General features: G+C 44.9%; 1 protein-coding gene across 6 annotated transcripts in view; it reads right to left on the bottom strand.

The window, feature by feature from the left end:
- KCTD15 (potassium channel tetramerization domain containing 15) overlaps positions 1 to 21,486 on the bottom strand; it is a 47,324-nt gene extending 25,838 nt beyond the window's left edge. The window contains exons 1-2 of one of the 6 annotated variants that reach the window (XM_074913195.1): positions 21,032 to 21,486; positions 15,036 to 15,211 (exon numbers count right to left, since the gene is read on the bottom strand). In XM_074913195.1, the coding sequence (XP_074769296.1) occupies positions 15,036 to 15,199 (164 nt within the window). In that variant the 5' untranslated portion in view covers positions 15,200 to 15,211; positions 21,032 to 21,486. Of the gene's footprint in view, positions 1 to 5,073; positions 5,349 to 15,035; positions 15,212 to 16,637; positions 16,656 to 19,529; positions 19,658 to 20,489; positions 20,990 to 21,031 lie in introns of those variants that run through there. The other 5 variants (XM_074913193.1, XM_074913196.1, XM_074913194.1 and 2 more) reach the window with 5 other exon arrangements.
- Positions 21,487 to 24,134: the final 2,648 nt, after the last annotated feature.

Below are 24,134 nucleotides of genomic sequence, written 5' to 3'. Positions count from 1 at the left end.
GGGCAGTCCTGCAGGCGCTCCCTGGCCTCATACGGGCATCGCTCCGCCCTGGACACTTCAATCCTGATGGCACAAGTGAGCAACCACAGATATTCAACTACAAAACTGACCTGTGAATACCAAATGGAGATACAAAAGCCTGTAACCCCAAAACACCTCTCTCAATTTTTAACAAGGAAAGAGCCTCAAGTAATATGGTCTGATGTCAGCAGAGGGATGGAGGAGGTAACTCACAAGGTAACAGGTTTATCCACCTCCAATTTCCAATAACCTCCTGGTTCTGCCTTCCAACGCTGGTCCTGGAATGCCACAGAAGTTTTTTGAGCCATATACTCACTTTGCAGTGCTTCTGAAGGATATTACACTCATTAACTATTAAGCATCTGAAGGAACTGCAGGATCTATTACCTAGATTTAGTACTTAATATTTTGCTGTCCAGGCTAGAATATCTATTTATGCAGTAGATCAGAGCTAGTCTATATAGTATCAATATGTATTTTTAAGTCAGCAATCCATAAAGAACATTATCATCTACCATGCAGAATAATTTTTTCTTCTTTTTATACCATCACTAAAAAGCAAAATTAGATAGGTAATGGATTTTGTAGTTAAAACAAAGGCATGGACAATTATGTTTTGAGTTCTCTGTTACTATCAATTAAAGTCCACTGAAGCAACAGGTAACAAAATCCACTGAAGTGGAAACTACCCACTATTATGAAACACCACAGAGCATTCATGGTAAGGATAAGAGATCCTACGGCTCCTTCTTTTCTGTCTGTTGGTAACAGTCTATCTTCACACTCAAGACACTCTGTCAGGTGACTTTGATATATAATGTCATGGAAATATATATGCATTTTCAGATTGTGATATGACATTTACTTTTTAATTTGTAGAGACGGTATTGCCTATACATAAATTAGCAGTTCAGACAAGAAACTGGAAACACTAATCCCAGGCAGAGAAGCCAGTGTCTTCTCATGCATTAAAAAATTTTCTTGATAGTCAAGAGCCACCCTGGTCCTGCGTCCGTGTAGCCAAGTATGCCATCAGGTCTTGAGGGAGGAGGAGGAGTGGTCAAACAATTACAACAAGCAGACAAGTGACTAAGCGATTTGAAGCTCCCATGAGCTTTCTTTTCCAGGCTTTTCACTCCCACCAGATTTACAAGGGTATTAACCCTAAGACCTTCACCTCACTGGGATACTGGGATTAGGCCCATCAGCACTGGCCACTCCTCCCAGATTTATCAGCAGCATGTCTGTTCCCCAAGGCCCTGCTTCTGCCACCCATTTCATGGGGAGTCGACTGCTAAGGAGCAAAGCGCTGCTTAGCCATGAGTAACGGTGGCAGAATCCAGCCCTCCGTCAGGCTAATGCTTTTATTTTGCCTTATTAAAGTAGCATTCGTATATTTCAGTGTGTTATTTTAACAGCTATAAAAAGACTTCACTAAACAAACAGCTTCTAGTATGTTAATTGCTGTATTACGAATCCTTTCATTGCATTCAGCATATAACCACATTTATAGGCAGGATAAGTAGGCACATACAGACAGAACGGCACTCATTCGCTACACACATCAGCATCCCACCAATTTATTTAAGTTGTCAGTCACGAAATGCATTTGCTGTGCTTAACAAGAAAAAAATGTAACTTTCAAATACAGGTACAATTTGCATTTCTCCATTAAAAGTTCCCTACGTGCCACTGACATGGCTTGTTCATCCTTTGTAACAGGGACAGTGACAAACAGCCTGGCGTTACTGACGCTTTACCGTGCCGGTTACATTCATTTGGTCTGGCTGAGCTGCTCTGGAGTAACCATGAGCAGAAGAGAGGCCCTGACCACGGCGGGTGCGCAGATGCAGGGCAGCCCAACGCAGACGGAGAGGTTGCAGTTACTGTAGTTCAAGATAGGCCAGTTCTGCCACCCCTGTTCCTAACAAACACTAACTACTTGGGGAGAGTGAGAAGGCCAGAGCCTGGCTGACCTGCATATTTCTAATAAAAGTAACCAAGTAATACCCCAATGTAAGATGAACCCTCAAAACACAGAACATGATAATGGTGGGAGCTGAATTATCCTTTCAGCGAAATATGCCAAAGTCCAGGCAGCTACACAGAAGTTATTACCTACACTGTAAGTAACCCCGATCTATTTGGGGAGTCCTCTCTTTATTTTAAATTGTGGACTTACATTTGAAGTTAAAGAAGTGCATGTCAGCTGGATTTCCAGAGCTATCATTTTTTCCAGTATAAAGTTCAGGTCACTTTTGCTCTTTTTGTGTTTTTTACTTCAGTCTAACTGAACTTTTATTGAAATAGTTGGTGAATATTAAAAATATGCACACAAATTCATATTGCATGTTATCTTGCTTTTATTATACCACTGTTGCTGCTGCTCTGATTTGAGCCCTGCAAGGGATCTCAGCCTTTCATGTTTTCTCAACAGAGAATTTACACTAGATTTTGGCCATGAAAATCAGTGCAGGAACAAAAATTCTTTAATTCAGAACAAACTCCTAAACTCACATCTTAGTTTCCCAAAGTGTTCCCTAGTTTCCCAAAGGTCTCAATCCTGCAAGAACTGCATTTCAGTTCAAACTCTGTGGGAGTTGCGGGCACTCGACAGAATGAAGTTGTTAATACATGAGAAGATGCACAATTCAAATAAAACATGCCTGCCTATACAAGCCTTTTCTTGCTATTGCTTTAACCATCCTTTCCCCCTAAATCATGGTGCTATGAGGGCCTTGATGAGAACAGGATTGCATCAAATGCCAGCTCTCTTGCTGCTCACCTACCTACTTGCTGTAACTTCCAGTGGAAGCTAACTCTGTATTTTTACTAAGATTTTCAGATCTGACTAGATCTGGACATTACCTCAATTACCATCACCCTTGTACAACTGGGCATGCTGGGAGGTTGGAAAACATGCAGATACTAGTTATATTTTAATATAAATGGGCTAAATCCTCGCTCATTGAAGTCAAGAGTGAAACTCCCACTGGAACCCCGTGAAGGCAAGGAAAATTTCAGATGTAACTCATTTACTTTTCAGGGTGTGAGGCTGGCCCTCCACATCCTTTGCATGTGTGGGTGCTGTGAAACCAGTATGTTTCAGTACACAGCAGAGAAAGAGCGATGGATACCCAAGGGCTGCACAACCTTTCAGCAGGGGTAAATGGTGACAGCTAACACATTCACTTTGGTACCTGCTGCTCGGGTAAACAGAATTCTTAATCTGCTTGAGCCACAGCCCCTTACTTCTGATCCCAGACATACAAAAGCTAAGCAGCTTTTTCCTACAATTCTTTTATTTCCAGATCCACAGGAAAAAGTTCCCAGACATGGGCTGCCCAGGACTCCACAGCACCGCACTGCCTGGGATGAGCAGGAACACCAGGCGACCCTCCAGTGCCCACGCTGGCCTCCGCTGCGCCAGGACACTCTTCACTCTGTGAGCAGGAATGATACCAGTCTCTCTGGGCAGTGATAAATTACCTTTCTGCTTAAAAGAACTGCCCGTGCTGCTTGGACATTTGGTTGGTATGCTGATTTGCTATACTGATAAAGCTCTTCTATTGTTGAGAATTATAATATGGAAAAAAATTACTTATCTTACATCTTCCTCTATTTGCTTTTCCTGCAGCTCATCCTTCTGTCCTCCAGTGAGTAAACTACACCAATTTTGCCCAGTCCCAGAAAGTAACATGCTGCAATTATAGTCCTGTACATCTCCAGTACAGCTCACACCACCACTTGCTCTGGCACAAAGACACTGCAGGGAGTTTACAGGCAGACTGTAACCGGTTATAATTCTCTACAAGCATGTATGTGATTGAGAAGCTGCATCCAGGTTCTCTTTATCCATATTTTTGTTATCACACTTAAAATGATGACTGAATGATGTTCCTGTTTATTCTTACATTTGATAAACTGTACCCAACATATTTTTCCTGGCTGTTCACTTGAAGAAATGGAACACGTCAAGAATGATTTGTTAAAAAGGTATTTTGAAGGGAAAACAACCACCAAAGCCCATATATCCACACCAAGTAGGAGGACTTGTGTAACAGTTTTTTGCTGGTGAGCCCAAGATGTTGGCAGATAAAAGGCAGAAGCAAAGAGGAATTTACAGTAGTTTTTTTGTTACAGCAGCCGGAGAGCAGGGACAGAGAGGAAGCGACCCGCTGACATGTCCTCTGGGAAGAGCCTGGCTCCATGGCCACATTCCCAAAAAAAGAGAGAGCCCGTCTAGGGGCTACAGAGAGGGAACCTGCACCCAGGAAGGAGACAGCAATACACCTGCTGCAGACAGGACACTTGCCCTACAGAATTATGCTTGGCAAAAACTTTAAAATAATAAGAAAACCATTAACTGTTGGATTCTGATGAGATACTGAAAGCTGAACCTGGCTTTTTTATATGACTGCAAGAGATTCATTCTTAAATACAATACTATGGTCATGGGTTTGATTCTGGTCCCAGTGTAGTCAAGGCCAAAACATCCTTTGATTTAACTGAAAGCAGACGCAGGCCCCCGCTTTAACCCTCGCGTCTGCGAACAGAATACAACTGGATGTGAACAGAAGAGGAAATATGTTTGGAACTAGTTATAAATCCATGTGTGATTTTCACACATATACCCCCCCGTAAGATTAAAAAGTGGTCATTGAATTTTTTTCTTCATTCAACAGCAGTGTTAAGCACTACTGGCCCAAATTCAGCCATCGCTCCCTCCCAGACAACCCCGGCACAAGCAGAGGACCCAGTTTCTCTATTGTAATCTAATGGTTCCCATGGAGTTCCACTAGCCAGATTTGTCCATGAAACTGTATGTAAGCTTTGCTACAGCAGAATTTAGGCAGCAATCTCCCAGAAGGCACCCCACATTCCCCAAACGCCACAGCTGCAGCCTTTGGTGTAAATCACACTGGTACAACTTGTTGGCATAACACAGTATGACACCAAAGAGGTTAAAAAGAGTCCGTGGTTTTCATTGTCCGCTTTCTCAAGAGACAGATTTGCTGCTGCAAAAGCATCTACCAGATCTAAATGGATTACCTGCAGCACTGGTAGCATCTGCACTCCATTAGGAGAGAGGCGTAACGGCAGCCTGCCCTTTGGACTGGGATTCCTTCAGCGTTTCAGCTTTACGGTGCAAATCTCAGTTTCCAGTGCTTGCCAACTGATCCCTCCTGAGTCTGACCAAGAGTCACGGTGCAAATGCTGCATAATAGCTTCCCAGCATCCACGTGCAGGACTCCTTTCAGGTTTTGCTTTATGTGGTCCTCAGCAGATGAAAAAGCAGCAATTTTAGCCTTTGAACGCATACCATACTGCAGTAGAGTGAAATCAACAGAGTACAGGTGAACACCGGAATAGCTCTGCTCAGCCTATCTGTCCTGGTGCCCAGCTCTGACAGGCAGGCAGTCGTCACACTGACTGCATCAATATGGAATGCAATCGTGCACACATGCGAAGCTAATAGCCATCCTGCCTGACAGAATTTCAAGTGAAAGCGTATCAGGTAAAAACAAAAACCAAACCCCTCTAAAACCTTTACAGGTGTCAATTCTTTTTTAAGCATCAGAAGATCGAAGTACATCCTAATCATAGCAGATGAGGCAAAGGAGTAGGCCGTTTGGTGGACAGAGCATGGAGATACAAGTTTTTAACACTTGAGTTTAATTCAAAATCTGCAGCTTCTTCCAACAATCAAATTGGGTTAGGAGAACCACCAACTAACTGTAACTCTGTATCAATGGAGTTATAGCAGGGACCAGAGTGATTGACAATATTTACCTATTTCAGTCACCAGATTATGCATTTAATGTCAATACAGCACAAAAACAAGCTGATGTGCTCCAAGGAGGGGGTATGCTCATCAGTTGCATTTCATGTAACAAAAACTTGGCATAGTCAATGTGGCTAGCAGCAGCACCGGGCACGACCTGTGTCAGCTACAGCCTGGCAACCACCATAACCTTCTTGTGCTCAAGAGATCCAGCCTCCCTTATGCTTTCACATAGGAATCCCGTGTTTGCCTGCCTGTATATTTCTTCTATTTAAATATGCACTTTGTTCTTAAACATTTTATTAACCCATGAACAGATTAATTCTGATTTCAGTTATACAGGTACAAATTTGGAGCAACTCCTTCAAAACCAGCAGAAGCATCTCTTTTGGAATGCCATCTCACCAGGAGAGGTATGTGCGAGCACCCGTAAGTGCTCGATGCTTTGTCTTCACCTGTCTGTTGGTTTTACACCTTCAGATGTTTTTGAGACAGTACTGTGGGTACCCAGCAGAAGCATCTTACTACAATGCTCAGATTCTCGTAACTCCTTTCCACACATCACATCAGTATACATCCCTGATGTAACTCCACAGAGGTCAACAGGGTTACACTACGGATTATTCTGGCAGGGTTAATTATTAGGCCAGTTTTCTAAAAGAATAGAGCTTATTTTGTTTCAATTTAAGCTTACGGTAAAACTGTCATTGATTTCACTGTAAGACAGATTTGGCCCAATGTACCAATATTCAAACCACCTCCATTTATTTCAGTGAAAGTAGGCAAGGAATTAATAAGGTCCAATGTATTTTTAAATCTTACATTTCATAAATGATCACAAGCATGTAGGTCACAATATATACACAGAACGACACCTACGACAACCACCAGTGGGATCATTAAAATAATTAAGTTAGGCCTAGAGACAAATTCATTTCGTAACATGTTCCTTACAAAACAGATACCCCCTTGCTTCATAATCTAGGGAGTCTGTTTTATAAACTTCCTAAGTAGTTCATGAAATATCCCCCTAAGCAGACCAGGTCTACTTGCCATTGCAGGGTCTTTAAAAATCAAAAGTTTATAAATCGAAAGACAAACACCAGTGATGAGTATTCAAAGACCAAATACGAAGAAGTAACGCCTCATCTGCTCCACTGGTACGGTGGTTAGCTGTGACCTCAGGACACGACTTCCAGTACAAAGCTACCAAATCTGCATCTTTACGTAACTTCTCTCTATACGATGAGGGAGTTGGATGCAAGGCCCGTGAAGAAACAAACAATAAGTAAGATTCTCCTTTGCTTTAAGTGTAAAGCTGCTACACCTGTGAACCTGAGCACACTTTATACCATGCTCATTGTCAGGAAACAGCCTCCACTAGCAGCACCTAAAAGGAGACAGGTTGCTTCCACAGCATCCTATGGGAGTGATTTCCCAAAAATCAGACAAGTGTTGATTTGATATCTTCTCCTCTCCATTACTAGCTTGGTCTGCTCCTTCCTAGGTGCTGTAATACCCATTTATGCCTAGAACTCCCCACAACACAGGCTGTAAATGTATACAGAGAAACAATAATTCCCAAAAAAGTGTTCATCAGAGACTAGCTAGGCAGTATTTTCTTGTACATTTCATCAAATATTCCAAGCAAACACACAAATAATTAATTTATCGACAGGGCCCAATCTCAGCACCCAATTACAGTAAGATTTGTACTCGCAAACTGTAAACTCTGCTTTCCTCTCCTGAGCCTGCAGGCAGTCCCCGGGCAGCAGCTGTGCTGGGCAAGGCAGTGGTTATGAAGTCCAGTAAGGAGTAAACACCTTTATCACAGCAGACAGCTCAGCTCTGTTGTGCCTCCCTACATGCCAGTTAGTAGGAGATACTGGAGCGGTGGACAGAGAGGTCTGAAGAATCAGTTTCCACATAAATGCCTTCCCTCCCATTTTCCCAAGCCACTGAAGAGAAGGGTTAGGGTTACAGAAACTATTCTCCTTTACCACCAAAACCAAACCACTCCACCTATGCAACAACAGCCCTGGGTAAGCCAGGGAAATCTGCTATCATGGGCTCTGCCAGACCCTAAATCCAGGACTTTTTCCCATTAGTGAAAGCTAGAGACAGGGTATCTAGAGACAGGGTATCTAACATCATAATTTCCAGCTGTACTTACATGGCTGTTACAGATTATTTTCATTTTCCATAGAGGCCAAGCCATGGGCCATTCCTCTGGCCCTGTGCTCACAGCCCTGGGACTGGTGCGACTGCTGCTGTAGTGGCTCTGGCCAGTATGCAAGAAGAAACGGTTCTTCACCTCCACCCACTGTGCTCTGCCCTGCACACTGCCCAGGAGCTGTGCTGGCTGTGTCCTAGCTGCAGTGCGTGTCTGCCATTTAGGAGCAAATGCTTCACACCTTTCCCAGAGCTTATCAAAGCGCTGCATGGATTAGGGTGACCTCAGCCACGCAGCACCCACACAAACAGCAATGCTTGGCTCTGCAGATGGGGAAAGACTGGTTCCTTTTACATGATCTGATTTAGCAGCCTGGCAATGAGAGTTCCTTCACTTGCTCCAGGTCCTACTCCAGTAAGTGCAACATCCACAGGCAGACTTGGGTGAGACAGAGGACGGGGGGAGGAACGGCCCTTTTTAAGGGTTTTTTCTTTAATGGTTCTGCTGGTCAAAATTCCCTTGGAAACGAAAGAAGGATTTGCCCAGTCAACGACCAAATAAGAAAAACTCAGAAGATTTATCTCTAAATTGCAGGTGCATGACATGAAACAAAAAATGATTTTAATCTCCATGAAAATTCCTATGTTAATTCAGAAAAGGCACTGCATATAACCAAAGCCTCTGGTTTTCGGCTCCTTCACTTGTTGTCATCTGCAGCATACACCTGACTGCCTTAAACAACGGCAGAGCCCCGGGGAGCCCTGGCAGGCTCACCCCTCTCTGCAGAGCTGCCGCTGGTGCGCAGTGTCGGTACGTGTGCGCAGTGCTCATGCACCGTGCCCATAACCTGTGTCTCTGAGCATTTGTAGTGTGCAGGGAAAACACTTGCTCCTGCCTCTTCAGGTGTTTTGCTTTAAAGACTGTGTATGGTTTAAGTTCACAATACCTATTAAAATTAATGAGCTTTGCACTGCAGTTCACATGAAGGTGCGTTTTGTAGCGCTTTGCCTGAACGTGGGCTGCTGGCTCCGACTCAGAAACTCTTTGCCTTTTGCGTAATACCCAACAGTTCATAGCCCATGAGTGTCAGAGCCTGGTGTCACCCCACAAACAGGGTGTCCATCAACTGACCTCGGTGGGAACAATGGTATCTTACAAAGGGTGAAATGTGCCACGGCAGCACGCTTGCCTATGTCCTTCACCATGCTTAAAACAGAGTCATTTAGTGGGTGCGCAGGGATAAGAGAGGGACTGAAGAGGGACAAGACACTATACAGGTGCTGGCTGGGTGAGCAGCATGGAATGGAGAGGTTTGGGAGACACCTAAGTCAGGATGAACGCTACCAATGCCACAGTGGTGCACCACTGCTGCGGCGTGGGGCTGGCAGGAGGCTGTGCTGGCCCGGGAGAGCTGACAGTGCTTCTGCTCCAGACCGGGATTCTGCACTCCAATGTGCTGTGCTTTTGCAGCCGCCAACATCTCTGGTTATGAACAAATCTAGTCTTTACTCCACTTAACCTGTCCAGAGTACAGGCCTTGTTTAAGGACTGTTTTACACCCCAACTGCCAGCATGGGGTAAGCAACAAAATTTGCTAACTGGACATTGTTTTCAGGCAATAATAGCAATAATACACAGATCTGATGGGAAATTAGCAAATAAGTCATTATAAGAGTGACACTGGCTTGATCCTACATGAGCAAAACACATAAGATGTTCTTAGGTATGCTAAGTCTGGAGAATTATACATCCTAAACACATCTGAATTAAGAATCTCCCTGATGTATTCCAAGAAGTGCAGATCAGGACCCAGCATGGACCCTTTAGAGTAAAGGATGACGTGGAAAAATCTGTCTTGTAGATCTCAGTAGCAGGTGTGTTTGAGCTTATAAAACCACTGTATCTGGCTATACGGGGTCAGCAATCATGTTCTGTCAGGGAACTGTCAGGAACTCCTCCTCAAACTTGGAGAATAGCATTCTCCTGAACTCAGTCCAGCCCAGCGTGGCTGCAGAAAAGGAGGGGGAAGCAGAATATCTCAGGTGTCAGTGCTGAACTCCAGCAACTAGATAGATGGAGGTGCTGGAGGAAAAGGTAGGGGAATTAAAAACCTACAGAGTAGCTAGAATCAGGTGGTCACTTTTGGTAGGAGAGCTTGTCTGAGGGTTGGCCTACACAAGAATGACAGTTTGTTTTGACAAATAACATTCAGAGGAGAAGACACGTGCTTTTAGAGGACTCATTTGTAAATCACCAAAGAAGTCCATGGGTTTAGATGAAAGTGAGGCAGAGATATGCCTGGAAAACTCTAGCACGTCTTGCAACAGCTGTTAGTTTCTGAAGCAGTTAGTAAAGCCTGTGCTGGTTTTCTCTGGAGGACAGAGCCTCCAGAGAAAGAGGCAGTAAAGCCAGGATCCCCAAAAGCTGAGATCAGGACCTGCACCGTGTTAGCACTGGCTCAGCATGCCTTGGGCTGTGGGCCAAAAAGCTCTGTCTTCCTGAAGAGGAAAGGCTGGGAGCAGAGAGGTCCCAAACACAGTGCCCTACAAACTGTCAGGGGGAGATTCCCTGGGGTCTGTGCACCCACACTATTCCCACCTAGACATCGTCGCCTCAATTAAAATTATTTCTGCTTGTTTTTGTCACATAACGAATGCCACAGAAAGCATGAGCTTTTATAAATACATTTCAAACAAAAGAACATAGTTATCTTTAATAGAGGGTTGTACAACAAATACTAATTAAACAAGAATGTAGGGTAAATATATTTACCTTTTATAGAAGAACAACTCACAAAGAGCTCACAGCAATTCTCTGACTTAAACTATTCAGGTCTGCAAAAAGGACAGGCTTCAGACGAAAAATCTTGTTCTGCTTTCTAACAGAAATTCAAAGTGATATTAAAATTTCCAGGGAAAACCAGAAGCTGGAGCTTGCTGTTGGAACTTCTACTTCTTTTCCACTCGAAGTCAATGAGACATCTGCCACTGAGTTCAGTGGGAGTAAGACTGAAGAATCTGACACTGTCTTTGGGTATTCCTGACTGCATGTTAGGAGCTTGGACTTTAGGAGTGGGTTTGTTCTTTAAATGTAAGAATTGTCTCACTCCTTTGGATAAATACAATCTGCAACTCATTTTATAGATGTGCTAGAGGTTTTGCAGCCTTCACAATCTGTCATATAAATCCATATTCAAGTGTCAATGTGTGAAGGAGCTGCTTTAGAGGTCCTCTGGGTGAAAACATGAATGGAATTTCTAGAGGAAATGCTCTCAAAGGTTAATAATTTGTCTACTTAGACAGTTACTTTAGAAATAAGATGTTGATGGTAAGAATCACTAGACTGAATTCAATAGGTTTTTTTTTCTTTCTACCTGTAACTCACAACTACCAGAGTTGGGAATTTTGGTGGGAGAACTTGCTGAAAATAAACTACTGAAATTGAGCCTCAGATCCAGGTAAAACAACATCAGCCTTCTTGTACCTCCAAAGCTTGTTAACTTTAATGGCAATTTTGTGTATGCAAAGAAAGGAGCCTCAAACAGCTACAGGAAGAGGGATTAAGATTATTTCTGTGACCACCATCATGATGCTGTTGTTGATCACAATTTCTTTTATGTGTTTCTCATTTTCCTTGCCTTTCACCCTCTGAAAGGACAGTTTTCTTTCTTGTGTTTCATTCAAAAAAGCCAAATGGCAAATTGTGTAAGAGTAGTGCATAAGGTGAGAGTGAGTGGTTTAGAGCCATCTTTGACAGTGGCTGTTTAACCCTCTTCTCCTTTGTCATACCAGTTGTGTGCTGCTCAAATCTTCTAATTTTCAGATGAGAGAATTTATGTAGCCCATAAAAATTTACAGGAAAGAGGGCGTCTACCTCCTTTAATGCCTAATCTGGCACCCTTTACTTATGCAAATTTAATCAGTGGACAAATGCTCTTCTCACAGCAGCTCCACTAATACAAACAACATCAAAGACTTTGTCAAAGTTGCCCTGAAACAACTCTGGGATCACTGAAATGCAAGATTTGGCCTCTCACTTCACGTCACCAGCCATTCACTCACATAAAACTTCCAGAATCGGGCCCTTTCTTTCCCCGAATTGGAACCAACCACGTAACATGGGAACAGCCAAGCAGAGCCAGCTGAGTGGGCTGAGCACAGTCAATCCTAAGAAATTACAATAAGAAATGTATCACGCTGCCTGCTGTCAGGTGTAATTTGTATCATACCAGAGGGGTGACTGGAGAGCAGGTATAGGCAGGAACTGGTCATACCTATACTTGCTCCTGCTGGGCCTGATCTGGCAAGCTGCTGGAAGTTCTTCCCTCCCATTGGTGTCAACATGAACTGAGTTTGTTCAGGACCTAACAGAATTTGGCCTCCTCAAAATACTATGGAAGGATAAACATGACTTGATGGTTTATTTTTTCCTGTTTTCCATTAGCATGTGATGTCTCTGTATTTATATGCATGCTCACAACCTCTATGTGTCCTTAAACATATATGTACAGTATACAAACTTACTTGGAATTTTGGAGCACAGAGAAAGAAATAGAGATTGTAAAACAAATAAACAGGCAAGTTTATTCCCACAGCTTTCAATTATAGTAAGCACAAACTACTTCATGTGACTGGAGCTAAGATTTAGCAGAGCATTTCAGCATACGCTTACATCTTTTGCTGAAATACAATCTACAAATTTGTTAGGTTTTTTGGATTTGAAGCTTTTAAACTCACACTCAAATCAAGAGTTTAATATGCTGTCCAAAATAATCCAGACAGCTCTGCATGTAGATGAGCATGGCCATGCCTCTATATGTGGCCATGCGTGTTATCTGTGAGCATAAGCTAACAGTGCTCTGGCATTATTTCCAGATGTCTTGCTCAGAAAAGCTATCTCCTTCCTCCTGCATCTGTGAGAGACCCAGGATTCTTCTCCCAGCCAGACCACTGCGAAGACAGCCTGTGCCTTACAGAAGATACACATCAGGGCAGCGAAGCACATCAGCAGCTCCAATCATCCCCACTGAAAAAACTGCAAGTACTTTGCCTTAACCAGGAATGAGAGCAGGCCAGATTCAACAGGGGGTAACCAACCAACTCTACTACGCAGCACTGCAGAAAAACAAATTTAAAACAATAAAATAAAAAAGGAAAAAATAATAAATGAAGATGTACTCTTCATCCAGCTTCATAATGTATGTAGCAATATGTACTACTTGGGATGCTGGTGAAGGGTTATCTTTTGCTATAAAAATATATGATTTACAGGTCTCACGTGAGAACTGAAGTTTGAGCAGCTGAAAAAGCATTCAAGCCTTATGAAGTAACACAGCAATACAAACGGAAGTCAGTACACAACAAAACACCAGGCAGCACGTGAGCTCTGGTCAGTCACAGTTTTGTACTTTCAGTTTAAACAAAGTACAAAATCTGAAAAAATATGCTTTTGTTATTTATCAAGCAGAAGGAAAAGAAAGGTTTTAGATTGGTGCTCTATTCTCCTTAAAGAAAATCTGTGAATTTAGGTATATTCTCCCAAAGCTTCCATAACTGAAGCTTTTATTAAGTAAGTCTGATATGGGGCATATTTTTAAAATAGTGTCAGCAGTGATATTTTAAAATGTGGAAACAGATGTGCTACTCTATTACAACCACTGAATCTTCCCTGTATTTTTTTATACTATGAAGCATTTGTCTGCTTCTCTGCTATAAATCTCTCCCCACTGAACAGATTTCTTCTCTATGATTAAAGTTGTACCACACAGACATCGTTAAACAGACACTGTCCAGAAAAATCATATTGTTTTGGCCTGACCATAAAATATAGGTATTTTAATAATTGTTTCTCTTCCATAGAGAATTTCAGCAGCTCCCTTTCCTTGGAATGAAATCAGAGACATATGCTTTATGACATCAGAGGCGCTTCAAGGTGTCTCCATAAATGTCATTTATTGCTTGGGAACCTGCCAAATCTGTGCAAAAATCCCTAGTTCTTTTAAAGGAAAAAATCTTCAAATGAAACTAGAGCTTTACACTGGTTGTCATACCAAAAAAAAAAAGTCTATCCCTTATGAAAATACTGGCCACACAAAACCTCTGGCAACGAAACCTGCTGACCTGGGCTCTGGTTTGCTTTTGAGTCAATAGTGTGTCCTTTAACCAGTCTGCTGGCACCCTGACACTGCACATCCACACCTTCTCTTGGTTACATATGAGACACCCTTCTGAAAAATAAGGAGTCTGAATGACAAAAGGCTGAATTGGTTTAGTGATCATAACTGTAAATCTAAATCAGGGATGGCTTAACATACTGCTCCAATGAATGTGCTTTAACTCTTAATACAGCAGTCCCTTCCACGCCGCCGTCACAGGCCTGATGCTGCCCAGGATTCCCCATCCTCCACAGTGCCCTGTACCCCGCGGTACATCTATTTGTCATCTGGAGTCTACTCTGAGATAATACTGGCCAGATCTAAATAAATCTTGCCAGACGCGTCACCAACCTGTCCAGCACAAGTCAGCTACCTTTATGCATACAAAGATTCAATCCAATCTGCCAAGCAGACAGAGCTGGTCGGCTGGGCACTGCCCGAAGGAAATGACCGCTGACACTGAGGCACACAGCCACCACTGAGGGTAGGATTTTGGCTGGCCAAGAGAAGCATCCATTAGTCCAAGTGTTACAGAGCCATTCTGATTTCTTGAGGAAGAAGAAAGGGATTTTTTTTCCCTAAATCTGAAAGAAAGAAGTTGCTTGGTACAGTTGGAAATAATCTAGGGCAGCACACCAACAGGTGCTTCAAACGTATCGGCAGAATGCAGAAGACATTGAGAGAGAAAATGAATAGACTCTCTAAATAACACATAAATTTTTCAGGCTTTTTTTTCTGTAGAACCCCAGTGAAGTTACTGTATAAATCGGAAACTGAATTATTCATAAGTGGTGAATATATAATAAATCATATTTCGCATTGAAATATTCCTCACAGGTACAAGCCTCTTTCCATGCAATGAACAGAAATGGGCAGCGAGCCTGAAAACACCAAGGTCTTACCTGGAGTCTGGGTACTTTGTCAAGGTGGCCAGGCTGCTGGTGTACATGTGTCCGCCTACATCGATGTGCACGGGAGCGTTCGACTTGGTGAGTTGAGCTGGGAGAGGAATTCCTTGAGCAGCCAGAGGAGAAACCGGGGACCGTGTTAGAGACAGACGGGACATGCTTCTTCCCTCCTGCAAAGGGAAGGCAAAAAAGAACAGTTTATCTTAAATGTAGCAGTGTGTTACCTTTCTTTCCAGTGTGATCACAGATCTAATCAGATCATTTTTGCATCTGCCTGATCACATATTCAGCTAACAAATTATTGCCACCACTGTAATTAAGTGTATTTGCATCATTTTCTTCAAAGTACCAGAGGGGAAGAGAAAGATGCTTATTAGCAATAAGAAATCAAGAAAAAAAATTTTCAAGGTGTCAGCCTCAAGGGGCATAAAACAAACTGCAAAATTCTAATTAAAGGTCGCGGGCTTATGTGTTAGATGTGAAATATCCCCTGACAAACGAATAACCAATTTGTGAATTGGGATTCAGGGTTTTTGCAAGTTTGTCTCAGTAACGAGACACCTCTAAATTAGTGACTTCCTCAGTACCTGAGGCATTTAGTTTATACATGTAGTAAATTTCACATCAAACTAAGATCAATTTTCTGGTTTATTTTCAATAATTGTGAAATAAATGGATAATTTCAGTTAAGCCTTAATATTAGACATAAAGAAGTAATAAGCTTTCAAACTGAAAGCAATTAATACCTGGAAGCAGTGGAAACAGGAAGATACATAAAGTGACCCATGCTTTCATGGCAAAGACGCATTAGAAAGTACTGTACAATCTGGCATGTGAAATTACAAATTCAACAATCCACCTAATGTTTACTGCCCTAAAAATATTTGAAAATTAGTGAAATTTCTGAATTGAGTCCAAAAATCTTCAGCTGACATACAAAGCAAAAAATACTGAAATGTCTTAGAAATGAACAGGACAACCATAGCAAAAGAAAATTCCTCGATTCTCTACTGTAAGAAAAGCACAGCTTATTCTGCATGAAACGTGTGTCTCAAAGCTGATTTCAGTTAAATCGGTATAGACGGCATACATGTGAAATGGAAAAAAACCCTTTTATAAAAGTTTAAGAAAACGTCCATCCATTCTCCCCCTTATGGGTAAAGCAACACATGCAAAACATTATAGTTGAAAACATTTCTGAATATAATCTAATTTTCTTGGTATTCTGTTCTGCAAGCATGCTACCAAGCATCCAGCCTCTTCCTTACATCTGACAAGCACTTTACATGCAGCATCACAAAGTGAATTCCCATTTCTCCCACATTACTTTGACAATGTTTCTTAAAAATCTAAAGCTGATCTCGCCTTTCTCTTAGCAGTATGTAGCACGAGATGCCTAGCTACGGCACTCGATGAACGTACAATTAGCAAGCAACATTCTTTGTAAAAAAAAATTCCAAGCAATATGGAAAGGGATTGAAAAATCTTAATACATCTGGACAGCTTCACAAAGTCATCACAACATCTTCATTTACTGTATTTCATCTTGGTTAGCTCCTAAGAATTTCCTGCATCTACAGTACAGAAATACATCACCCCATTATGAATCCACATCCTTTCCTCTTCGGAGGCTGGACGGACATCTGCACTGAACACGAAGCAAATACCAACTCTGTCCTAGGACTTCTGTGTCAGCGATGTGAAATTGGGCATTAACATTTTTACTACAGCACCACCTTCAAGGAAAGTGATTGAATCCTTTCATGACTGAAGACGTTGCTTTCTTGTTTCCCACAAGAGCCTGTTGTGGGCAATCTTCAGTAAATATGACATATAGCATAAATAAAACAACTAACTTTTTAAAACAACTTAGCATGTAAGTACCTACAGTATTTTAGCGACGCATTTGCTAACCTGTGAGCGCCTCATCTGTCTGCCAACACAGACAAAGGTTTTTTTTTCTTACCAAAGAGCACTGTAAACTCATGTTCACTCTCTACTCCTTCACTTAAATGAAAGGGTCAGAAGATCCAGGCTGAATGTCAACCCTGTCTTTGTTCAGACCCCAACTATTATCACTAATGATAAAGGTACAGACCTTGCACGGTACAGAGCTGCCTTAGAAATAAATCTCACGCAGTTTCACAAAACAAGTGCCTAATTAGGGCTCATCTGCACCCCTTGTTACAATTTCCAAATGAAATCAAAGGACTTCCAGTCTTCTGTAAATGCGTCTTACATTTAACCATTTGTCTTGAAATACAGACTTCAATTTTAAAATATGCACAGATAGCTAAAGATCAAGTGATCTGAATCTATTTGTGCATATTTAAACACTGCTGCTATCTTAGGATTTTGTTTAATGTTAGTATACCAGTAAATTCCTTGATCTGTAAAGAGTCTGAGATTCTCAGTGAGGCCATACACAGTAGATATTTAATTTATACTATTCACTGGAGGGACCTTTTGAACAATCCTCTGCTTTTGGCATCTCTCAGCCAGAGCATGTGTTGAAAAAACACTTAATTATAGAAAATCACTGGAAAGCTAAAATAGTTCTCAAACTTTTATGGCTTTTCATACTTATCGAGGGTGCCACTGGCTTTTTGGGGGAGGGGAGAAGAAGGGGAATTAAATCACAGGCTTTTCCCCTGGTTGGAGAGGGTGTGTATTAAAAAAATGAATCTTACTTTTTTTATTAAAGTTGCGGAATTCAATCATTTTCGTATGAGCAAATTATCAAGGAGCATAATTGCTAAGCACTACATGAAGGGCACTGAAAACACTCCTATTGCTCAAAAAAAATAAATACCCCCTATTTCTTAAGGTACCGTAACCCTATTTCTAATGACTCTTTCCTCTTCTTAATGTAAAAAGCAGCTAAAATTCATCACACTGAGTAATGTACTTATTTTATGCACAAAGCAAAATCCTAAATGTATTTATCCAGTGAAAGTCTTTATGCACGTATTTTCTAATACTGATGTGAAAATTAAAACCTTAAGGGTAAATATCACAGAAACACTAACAAACTTCATTTATTAAACCATGTAAAATAATCCTTGCTCTTTAGTTGCCTACAACAGGATACAGCATCCCAACTAGTGGCACAGGCAATAACCCTGCTCTAATAAGTAACACAGGAACCTGCTGAAGGCAAAATCAATAGAGCCTGATTCCCAAATTATGTGAATATTTAGTTTTTCAAACATTACACACCAAGATCTTTCAGAGCCAGCTTATCTTTTTCTGCCTTTCTAAGCTAACTGCATAAGTACTGCTTGTAAAAACTATTTGCCCATGCAAAGTGAAATAATCACAATGCCATGCTCATTTACACACAAAATGATTTTGTGTCCCATTGTGCTCACAGTTGTTCAGCTCTCTAGGGGTGATTAAACTAGCTATGCTGCTACAGCTTGAGATGATTTCACTGAATCGTTTCTCCATGAAGTTGCTTCTTTGCTAAGCTGTTATTTTAACCATAAAAGGTAAACAGAAGGCAGTTGTAAGAGCTCCATTCAGCTCCGTGCCCAGGGCTATAACCCTAGGGCAGAGAATGCTGAAAGACTGCAGAATTTTCCAGGGTGTTGCCTTTCTTGCTCTAAAGCCTTCAGGAATACTGTTCATTTAATACACACTCTAGATGATACATTTCAGATCCTACTAAAAGAAAGACTTCAAAAGTGTAAGAACTTTTGGGCGGATGAAGCTTTCCCACCTCTGCACATAGCTCGGGGCCATGGTAACCAATACTGCTGTTGATGTTGGGAAAATACAGTAGAAATAAACTGCACAGAGCAGAGCAGACAGATAGGGACAAGGGAGGTGAAAGGTTGCAGGAAAGAAACAGGCAGCAGGCTGGAAGGGGTAAGGAGAAAAAAGGAAAAAGAATGAAAAAGGAGGCGGCTCTGAAGGAGGGACAAAGTTAAATCAAGGAGCAGGCACTTAAAAGACTACAGATGGGAAGCAAGACTAATTAAGGATGTAAAAGCGCTTTGTTTCTAAAGTTTATTGTTGCCAGGATAAAAATTAATTGAAACTAATGCTGTTATTCACTCGTGCAGTTTAATTCCTTCATGCACATTTAAGACGTGAAATGAAAACGGCAGGTTTGAGGACCCGCCATGAAGCACCGCTCTCCCGGGGAGCCGGAGCGAGGGCAGGTCGGGGCCGCAGCCCGGCCGAGCGGGGCCCCCCCGGCGGGGCCCGGAGCGGGGCAGCGCCCGCAGCTGCTCCCCGCCGGGGCGCTGGGGGGGATCCTCGGGAGGCTGCTCGCCCTCCCCGGAGACCCTCCTTTCTTTACCAGCAGACCCACCGCGCACAGGGGGTGGAATCCCCCCGCTGCAGCCCCCCGGCCGCCCCGTCGCCCGCGCTGGGGGGCGGGAACCGGCTGCAGAAGTTCCCCCGGCGCTCCCGGGCACCGCCTGCATCTGCCCGGCCGCGCTCGGCGCAGCCGGGGGGCACAGCCGCAGACTGGGCAGTTACCTTTGTCTCTACAGACAGGGACGGCGACCGCTCGGGTCTGCCTCCAGAGCCACTCCGAGACAACCGCTTACGCCGTGAACCGAGCCTAAAGACAAAGCAGGGAGGGGGGGACTGCCACCCTTGGGCTCCATGGCTCCGGAATTAAAAGTCCGGTAAAACATTCGCACACACCTCCACGCTGCTCCACCGGACCGAGTGACAGAGGAGATCGTGCCCAAAACTTTTACAGGGGAGGGGGGGAGGGGGAGCTCTCTCTGTGGAGCTCTGGTTACCGAATTAAAAAAAAAAAAAAGGCTTTCTCCGTCCGTCCCCCCCCGCCGCAACCCGCCTATCTCTGGCAGGCTCCAGTCTATTTAGTGCAAGTTTCACGTCACCCGAATGCCTTTCCCTATTGATGGTCAGGGAAATCACCAGCGAGCAACGCACCCGGTCACTCAACTTCTGCCTTTTTCTTTTAAACACGCTGTATGCCCAAAGGTAAAATTCAACCAAAAAAAAAAAAAAAAAGCACAACATGGCGTCCTTTACTTATTCCCACATAACAAGAAACGAGATGTCTTAGATGAATGCGAGGGGAAAAAAAAAAAAAAGCCAACCCCGAATCCCCGATCCTGTACATTTTCCGTGCAGCCAATGGTGGTGAGCATTAGCCAGGCTAATGTATTAATTTTGCAGAAGTGTGCCACATCGCATGCAGGAGCAGAAATGCAAACTATAGCCTAGAGTGGTTTGAAGTCTACCCCAAACCAAGCCTTCCACTCTCACTGGCGCCAGAGTTTCATTCACAGCCCGCCCGTGTTTTCCATACGCGGCGCTCCCCATTGTCGCCCGCCTTCCCTTTGTGCCGAGCCGCCCCGCCGCCAGCCCCCGCGCCCCGGCCCGCGCAACCCCCGCGCAACCCCGCGGCCGCGCCACCCCGCCCGACCGACCCCCGCGGCGCGGCCGCGGCTCCGCGTGTACCATGCGAGAGCGCGGAGCGAGCCGCGCTGCCTCCGCCGCGCTGGGGCTTGGCCGTCTTCAGAGCCGGGGCCGGGGCGGCAGCGCGGGCACCCCGGGCCGCGGGGCTCCGCCGGCGCTGCCCATGCTGGCGCGGAGCAAAACAAAACATACACACACACGCGCACACACACACACACACACACACACACGCACGCACGCACACACACACACAGACGCGCAGAGCTGTAGCAAAGCGGGGCGGCCGCTGCAAACGGGTCCTGTAGCTTTAAAAAAAAACCCCTCCGCCGCTTCTCCTCCGGAGCCAAGAGCCGAGTTAGTTTGAAAAAGAGGCACTTTCCAAAAAAAAAAAAAAAAAAGAAGGGAGCGAGCGAAGGCGCGAGCGTGCCGCGCGGCGCGGTGCAGCGCGATGCAGTGCGATGCGATGCGATGCACGGCGCAGCACGGCGCAGCACAGCGCAGCAGCGCAGCACAGCGCGGCGCGCAGGGCGCGCGCCGGCCCCGGCCCGGGCATTCGCGGGAGCCGCCGCCGCCGGTTTCCTTACCTTGAGCAGCGCAGAGATCTGCCAGCCCCCTTCGGGCTCGGCCGGGCTGTGTGCGGATGGGCTCCGCTTTTTGCTTTTATTACTATCTTTGCTCCGCAGATCCTGCTGCGATTATTATTATTTTTAAAGCGTGTCTCCCCCCTCTCTCTCTCTCTCCCCCTGTTTTTGCTGCTTCTTTTTCTATTTATTTTGTGTGTGTGTGGATGTGTGTGTGTGTGAAGAGGGAAAAAAAAAAAGCCTTTAAATGAAAACTGCCGAGGCTGTTATGAGAAGAAAGGCAATAATCCCGTCTCTAAATAACAGAGGGAAGGGAGAAGAGGAGGAAAAAAAGCGAATTCTTGCTCAGGGCTTTGCAAACGCCTGCAGGGCAGAGGATTAGGCTACAATTAGCTCAGCCCTTTGCTCTCGCCCTAGCTAATTTTGCGATGAAAATTGGATATTTTTTCCTCCTTTTGGTGAAGGTCTACAGATTTCCCCCCCCCCCCCCCAATAAAATAAAATACAACCCCTGAAAATGAAATCAGGCTGGGAAGGCGGCCGGCGCCCCAGCCTGCGCCCCCGGCGCCGCCGCCCGCAGAGCCCCTCCGCGCGGCGCGGCGCGGTCGGGGCGGGAGCCCCGCGGAGCTCCGCGCAGCCCGGCCCGGCCCGGCCCTGCCGGGGGATAACGGTTCGGTGTTGGGGAGGATCAGGCCACTGTCACGTCCTTCAACAGACTTACTGAAAAGAAGAAGGAGGAAAAGGGGGGGGGGGAAGGGGGGAAAAAAGCTGATTTTAATCATTGTCATTTGGTCTGATGTAATATTTCCCCAGGCATTTTCAACTAGGCATAAATTTTCAGCTCCCAAATAAGTAACACAGGGCACGTTTCTCACATCTCTTGACTCCTCTGTTACAATTAGGGTAGCACCCACTCTGCACTTGTTGATAAACTAGATCAAGTTCAAAAATAAATAATAAAAAAAATAGCCCCGACACCCCCCACCCCCCCCCGCCCCCACTTCCCCGCAGCACCCAGCGCCGACGGGGTGCGGACGGGGGGTCTCGCAGACGGGGGGGTGGGGGGGCTGCAATTATTCCCATCCATCCATCCATCCCGCCTCCCCCTCCCCTTCACCCTTTGCTAATGTCTCGCATTGTAAACGCCAAATTTCCTGTAGGCCATTAAAACCAAATGACGTCTATCGACATGCATTGTGCTATTGCGGAGCGCCCTGGCAGCCCGCCCCCGGCCAAAAGCGCCATTTCAATTAGAGCGCGCGGCGCGATGGCGCGGGGCTCCGCGGGCGGCTCCGCAGGCGCGCACCGTGCCCGGCCCGCGCGCCAGGGAGGGGGTGGGCGCCCCCCACCCCCCCAAAAAAAAAAAAAACGGAAAAAAAAAAAAGCAGCAAAGCCCTCCCTCAACTTTCAGCAAAGATGCGGCTCTGCCGATGCCTGCGCGTTTTTGCGATCCCCCGCAGGGGATGCGCCCCTCTCCGCGCTGGTCTCCGCGGAAGTTTGGCGGAGGGTGCGGCGCCGCTCCGCGACTCAGCGCACCGCAGCCGGCGGGCGGCCCCGCGGTGCGGCCCCGGCGCTTGGCCGCCGCCTGCGCCCCGCACTAGGGGCAGGGGGGGACCCGCCGCCTTCCGCGCCCGCGGAGGGGCGCCGCGCGTCCCGGCGGCCGGCGAGCCGCGGCGACTCGTCGGGCTGCAGCGCCTACTAGCCGCCGAGCGCGGCCGCGCAGGGGAGTTATGCAACGCTGCGCGGCTGCCGGAAAGGTCAGGCCGCCGGCGCGCAGGAGGGGGCCGCGCTCCCAGCCCGCGCCCGCGCTCCCCTCCGCGCCGCGGGGCCGCCCCGGCCCGCCAGGAAGCAGGGGAGGAAGGCGGACAGGACCCCCTAAAATTGAGGGTTTTTTTTAAACTTCTCTTCCGTGGCAGGAATAAACAGAAACTTTTCTCCTAAGGGTAGCTTTTTTTTTTTTTTTTTTTTAGAGTACAAACTACAGGAGAAGAGGGAAATTTTCTCATTAAAGTTACATCCCTGCAGTTAGTTCAATTACTTGATATATGCAGAAGATGTTGTAAATTTAAAGATTTAAATAGCTTACAAAGATGCCGGAGGCTCCATCAGTTAATTTCCTTAATTTATGGATTTTTAGCTGAGCTTCTGAAATGAAAAGGAGAATGAGAACTAGGTCAGCAGAGAGATTTGCATCCAGAACAGACTAAAATTTGTTTTCCTTGACCATCCCATCAGCCCAGGTGAGATCCTTTGCGGGGGTCACCATCCCACCTCTGACCTCCAGCCTGGGACTGTTTGCCTGCGAGAGCGCTGCACAAAAGGGTGGATTTTATTCTAAAATCTCCAAACACGGGCGTGTCCCAGACAGCTGCTTCACCTGGTCACTGGACAAGGCTGTAGCCTGAGTAGTCTCACTTCCCCAGCACGCTGGTCAACAAGTGGATACAGAGAGGACGAGCAGCACTGAGACTCAGTGACCCGTCACGCAGCCCCAGTTTCACTCAGCTTTTCTGTAGGGGTCCAGGCGGACTATTTGGGATGACTTGGCATCATAATTTTTTACTTCCTCTGTGAATTACTAGCTGCTAAATAATAAATATGAGAATATTGAACAGCAATCAGAGAATGGTAAAAATAGGATGCTTCTGCACTGAGGCACAGTAAAGAGGAAAGAGAAGATCTAACAATACTGCACTGAACAAAAAGTAGAAACTGTTTTCTGACTCATCCCAACACATCTGTGACAGGTACCATTTAATTGTGCTGCATGGAAATGGGATGCATGGCTAATAAAGATTTGTTTTGTTTGTTTGTTTGTAGATCAAAGCAAAGACACAGTAGCACTTGGGATGAAAAAGGCATGCGCATGGTACGTAACTTGTGCAGGATTGTTTTTACAGTATCTAAGAAAAGGACAATGTACTTGAGAGCTTTTGAGTTTTTTCTTGCCTGTATTAATGTGGATAATAAAGGTACGCATTACAGCTCTATATGCACTCACTCATTTCTTTCTTCTCACTCAAATGTACGAATGCCTTTCTGTTGTTGTGTTTCAATATGTATGAATATATACATATGAATTAATACTTAAAAGATTGATATAAAC

This window comes from Athene noctua, chromosome 9, assembly GCF_965140245.1.
Source record: "Athene noctua chromosome 9, bAthNoc1.hap1.1, whole genome shotgun sequence".
Classification (NCBI taxonomy): Eukaryota; Metazoa; Chordata; class Aves; order Strigiformes; family Strigidae; genus Athene; species Athene noctua.
The sequence above is the reverse complement of the archived record's forward strand: the minus strand, read 5'-3'. Positions and strand labels throughout refer to the sequence as shown.